Source organism: Dendrobium catenatum, unplaced genomic scaffold, assembly GCF_001605985.2.
Source record: "Dendrobium catenatum unplaced genomic scaffold, ASM160598v2 fragScaff_scaffold_156, whole genome shotgun sequence".
NCBI lineage: Eukaryota > Viridiplantae > Streptophyta > Magnoliopsida > Asparagales > Orchidaceae > Dendrobium > Dendrobium catenatum.
In genome coordinates this window covers 3,824,537-3,830,016 of record NW_021318618.1, presented here as the reverse complement: position 1 = coordinate 3,830,016, position 5,480 = coordinate 3,824,537, and the positions used below count along the sequence as shown (strand labels likewise).

Here is a 5,480-nt window from a genome sequence, read left to right as displayed (position 1 = left end):
CGCATCGAACCAGATCAAAATGACAGTTTAACCGATGAACCGCTGAATCGGTCCAGCTTAGAAAGAATCGGCCGATTATATAAAAAATTTTAATTTTCTTTTAATTAAATGTTAAATAATATAATTTAATTTATTACTTTTTTTAAATATTTTTATTAAATATATTTATAAAATTTTATGATATTTTTTAAAATTTTATAAATATTATAAAATGATCATATATTTATATAACATTATATTAATTTTTTAAATAATATTATTATTAATTACATCATCCGATTTAACCCCAATTCGACCAATCAAATTATGAAACTCTTCTTTTTCAATTCATTGTCTGATCTGATTTTAACAACCTCGATCAAATCGTGTGAGCTTGTAATCTTAACCTTTGCAGGCAATTATATTTTGACCTTTTCAATTTAGCTCAGAACTCCTTATAATATATCAACATATTTAGCAGCTTTTGTTAAGACTTAAGACCCTTTTTTTATTTCTTTATTTTTCAAAAATTCTTAATAACTTTAAAAAAACATGTTTTTTTTCAACAATAGTTCTACAAACAAATTTTTTTAAAAAAAAAATCTATAACCTCTCCAAATAGATCCCAAAAGTGAAAAAAATAAATTTTCTCTGCTTTTCTTTTCAATCAATAACAATAATTTCATTTAATTACTTCTATAACATTATTTTAATAAATCTAGCTAATAAAATTATTTTTCTTTATAAAAATTTTATAATCAACAACCCGTAATCATAAGAGGTTGAATTTTGAACGCCATAACAACACATCAAGACTCGTAAAGACAAAGTAATCCAAATATCTTAGATTAATCACAGATATGTGTTACATTTCTTAACCTTTCACTAACAACACAAAGTTCTATCAATTCCACCACCTTTTTCTCTACCCTCTAAAAATACTTTCATTATTTTAAAACAAAGTAAAACAGATTTATCTCAAAACAACTTAATTAGCATCAAATCAATATAGCGACACTTTTGCTTAACGCGTCAACCGGCAACTAATCCGCATAAATGATAACTTAACTTAGCCGGCAGGGAATGACAGTTGGTAATTAATTGCCCAATTTGACTTCAACGGTTGCGCATTTATAGACAAGTCAACAGCACCGGTACGCAAAGTCGACGCGAGTCAGCACCGCGGGTCCCGCGTTGCCCACTATTTTGACCCGCCCGATCACGGACTTGAAATGGAAATTAAATCCGTCTCACATCCGCGCTTAAATGAACTAATCCAATTTCTCCTACTTTCCAATCTTTTTTTCGCTTTTACAGATCACCCCCTCTTGGGATAGCAAAAATAGAAAAAAGTTTGTAATGGAAGATACGCAAGTGCAAATAAAAAAAAGGGTGAATGCTGATTGGAGAAGAGAGAAAGAGATGGACGGCTCAGATCTTGCAATGGGTGTTGTCCGAGACGATGGGATCGGACGGTTGAGAGTGGCGATGCTCGCCGTCGTAGGTTACGATGAGCATCGACGGGTCGTCCGGCGCGCGCTCGACGTGCTTTCTGGCCGGGCAGCCGCGGAGACTGCTGCACTTGTAGTAGCCTCTGCGAGAAAAGTGAGGAGTTAGAAATTAGGGTTAGGGTTTCTGCAGGAACAGATCCATGAAATGAGAGCAGTCTGATTATGATAGGACGTTGAGTAATACCTTGGGTAGGGTGAACCCTTGATCGGCTTCTGGCCGTATTTGCGCCACGAGTATTCATCCGAGGGGATGTCGGCCATCTTCGAGCTGATCGCCGGCACTCGGATCGTCTTCTTCACGCGATTCTTTCTGCACGAGGAAGAAGATTTTAGGCGCATGTTAGCTGGGAAGCGTTTGATAAATTAGCACAGCATGCGCTGACGGAAAGGGGAATTGGAAATTCAGCTACATACCGGCGCTTAGAGCAGTGGCAGCGACCTCCAGCGAACCTCCCAGCGATGTCCTCGGAATGGGCATGACTGGGGCATTGCTTCTTGCTGGCGGAGGATAAGGGCGGCTTACTGCGGACTGCACCGCCTGCAGAAATTGCAGGTGCTGGGGCCAGGAGGACGGAGGAGGACCCCCCTTCTCGGCCATTGGAAACGCTCCCATCGCCGGTTATTGAAGACAGGAAGGACGAGTTCGTTGACGACATTGGCGCTGACATGCTGAAGCTATTCTTGATGTATTTCGCCGATGTTGCCGCAGCAATATTTAAATCAACCTTCGATGCGCCGCTGACGGGGCTCGACTTGGTGAAATCGAGCGTTAGGCCCTGTAACTGAACGACAGGGGCCGTCATCGCCGGGGTCGGATGGAGCGAAACAGACGGTTGCGGCGGGGTTGTGACGACAGATGACGCGAAAACACCTGCTGGGCCGCGTCGGAATCGCGCGTGGCCGGTGCGATTGAGTATAGAGATCATCTTCTTGAACTTGGATACGGTATGTTCAGCGATCTCCCGGCAGTCGATGTTTGCTTCCGACGAGGCAGAAGTAGAAGAAACCGAAGATTTATGCTGGTGGCGGTTGAGATGAAAGATGAGGTTCTCCATTCCCCTGAAACCCGCAGCCGCCGCGTCCTGAATCGACATCTTATCCTCCATCTTTGCGTAGCCAATCAGATCAACAGCCATCTCACTACAGAAACCCTACTTCTCTAGCCAAGCATGAACAACAGAGCTCTACGAAGAAGAATTTAGAGGCGGCCTGAATTTACAAAGAAGACAAGGGGAGGGTGGAAAACATAAAGGCGAAGAAATTAGCGTGGAGTCAAAGTCTCCAAAACGATGCGGCTTCTCGATGGACGGTCAGGATGCATTTGCATACTTTCGTCCTCGTGGACTTGGACTGGTTGCCGCGAAGCGTCAGTTATAAGTTGGACTTTTCCAATAAATTATTAATAATTTAATAAATAGCTGAAAATCTTCCGATACTGCGCCGTTCGTATCTTTGATCTCGGCGCTATGAGCAATCTCTGCCATTCATTTTGTGTTTCTTATTTGCCAGCTGTCAGCGTCGTCTTGACGTTCGGTCAACCTTAGAAACTTTTTTTTTAAAAAAAATTATTTAGGCCGATTAAGATGCAGTAACACATCACATATACATGACTTTTTTTTTTATATAATTGAGGGCTTAGCCCATTTTCATTAAAATGAAAAAAGAATACATGAGTAACCTGTAAAAGAACAAAAAAAATGGATTTTTACATACATAACACTTAAAAATTTCTTATTTACTCATCTAACACCTAAAGTTGTATATTTACACACCTACCACTTAAAACATATTTTACTTTTTAAAATATCACTCTGTTTTCCTCCGTCAAAATCTTGCCCGATTACTGCACGATGATGGCTGAATCGCTCTTCGGCCTCCCATCCGACGATTCATAACTCATCTCCATAGGCAGCCCTGATGATGCCAAGGCCACGAAGCTTTTGGAGAAAGCAAGGAGGAAGCTTGCATTGTTAAACACTTGCTATCACAGAGCTTACAACCAGTTCTTCTATAGTTGTGAAGAAATAATCTCCAGTAATGAGAAACAAGAAAAGCTGGCATGGATGCTCAGTGACTGCTTCCAATTGGATTTTGGGAGACATGGGTTCTCGTCCTGCAATGATGCTGGGCCGATGATGAAATGCATTAACAAACTAGATGATGCAGAGCACAAAGTATTTCTTGAAATCTATCTAGAAGCTAATGCCATCTGCCACCAATTACAGTTGAGTTTTGATTAATAAAATTCCACACTCAATTTCTTGGATTACCTTGTATTTAAAAGAATTCGACATGTTTTCTCTTAGAAGCGATTCAGCTTCGTCTAGATGATCGCCCAAATTGGAGAAGGTGGGCGGCGTTTCGACGGGAAAGGAGATGAGTTTTGGCGTTCGACGGAATGGAGAAGATGACCAAACATTAAAGGAGAAGAGGAGCTGCTCAAATAAGAGGCAGAGAAATGAGTTTCGCACGCAAACAACCATTATCGTTGACGGAGGAAAACAGAATGGTATTTTAGAAAGTAAAATAAGTTGTAAGTGGTATGTGTGTAAATAGACAACTTTAGGTGTTAGATGAGTAAATAAGAAACTTTTAAATGTTATGTATGTAAAAATCCAAAAAAAAAAAAAGGTGCAAAAGTACCGTGCAAAAAGAAGGCGACAATATCCTACATGGAGTTAAGAAAATACAAACAAAAATTGCATTAACTCCAACAAAACATCATCTAAAAAACATGAAGTAATCAATCAGCAAAAGCCAGATGCACAAAAGATAGAGACTTCCCCATCACGAGCTCAAGAATTGCCAGAGCTCTAACGACCTGGTTGCAGTAGCCCTAATACTGCCATCCAAAGGGAGAACCAAGGCAATTCGATCATCATTGCCCATCTGCAGCAACACATCCAACTCGATAAAAACCTTGCAGCAGCCAAATAAAGCACCCAAACGGAACTTCCTGCTATAATTTATAATAAATCCAAGAGCAGATATCCACGCTTCCATTTCAGAATCTTATAAAAAACTGCACTTTTAATTTTTAGAGCAAGTGTAGTGGAAGAGGCTAAGGAGTTGCCAAACTTTCGTTCATTTCTTTCCCGTCAAATGTGATATACCGTCTCCACTTATTTTCCCCACTAGTGCATTCAAAAGTTTGAAGAATATTGGGTCTAAGTAGGTGATTTTTCATACTATGTATGAGCTAAGTGAGCATAATAAAAGAGTAGTTGCATTCAAAAAATAGATGTGTGATGCTCTCATATTCAGAATGACAAAAATAGCAGATTGGTTCTACAGTAATGCCCCTTAGATTTAAAACATCAGTAGTCTTCAATCCACTCACCAAGGCCATCCAGCAAAAGGTAGAATACCTAAGAGAGAAGCGTTTGTGCCAAACAAAATAGTGTCAAATAACCATAGGCTCATTGCTATAAAAGTATTGAATATAGCTGCTGTGTTTAACCTCCCCATTTCCCAAAATGATGCTTTCATTGTTTGCCGAATTAACAGAAATAGAATTTAATGCACAGAAGAGGTCAGCCGGTAAATTGGTTAGAAGTTCCCAACCATGCTCATGCAGTATAACATATATTCTAGAGTTAGTCGGAAAACGATTAATTAAAGCATGTATAAGAGGCACCTCTTTAAGTAATTTGTCATTAACCTAGTGATCCCAATAAAGAGAGATTTGGGCTTTGTGAAACTGAAATACATCTTCGATATAGCTGCCATTTTACAAAAGTATTTCCAAAAGGAAGTGGCCTTCGAGACAGGAGGCTTCCAGGGAGACCCATAATGATGCAAAAACCAAGAGGCTAAAGGATTGCACTCATTGTATAATCTTCTTATAAGGGCACAAGAGACGCTAAATTGCACAGCATGTAAGGAGGGAATCCCTAACCCTCCAAAAATTTTTGGTTTGCAAGTGTTTCTCCATGAAATAAGGTGCAATTTACAAGTTGTTGAGTCTAATGAATAGGTTGTTAAATCTAA

General features: G+C 39.6%; 1 protein-coding gene across 1 annotated transcript; it reads right to left on the bottom strand.

Moving 5' to 3' along the window:
* Positions 1-798: 798 nt before the first annotated feature.
* On the bottom strand, positions 799-2,701 carry LOC110100772 (WRKY transcription factor WRKY51). The gene is made up of 3 exons (XM_020828431.2): positions 1,905-2,701; positions 1,675-1,800; positions 799-1,573 (listed from the first exon to the last, which is right to left on the bottom strand). Exons 1-3 carry the CDS (start codon positions 2,624-2,626, stop codon positions 1,411-1,413), a joined length of 1,011 nt encoding a protein of 336 aa, XP_020684090.2. The 5' UTR covers positions 2,627-2,701; the 3' UTR covers positions 799-1,410.
* Positions 2,702-5,480: the final 2,779 nt, after the last annotated feature.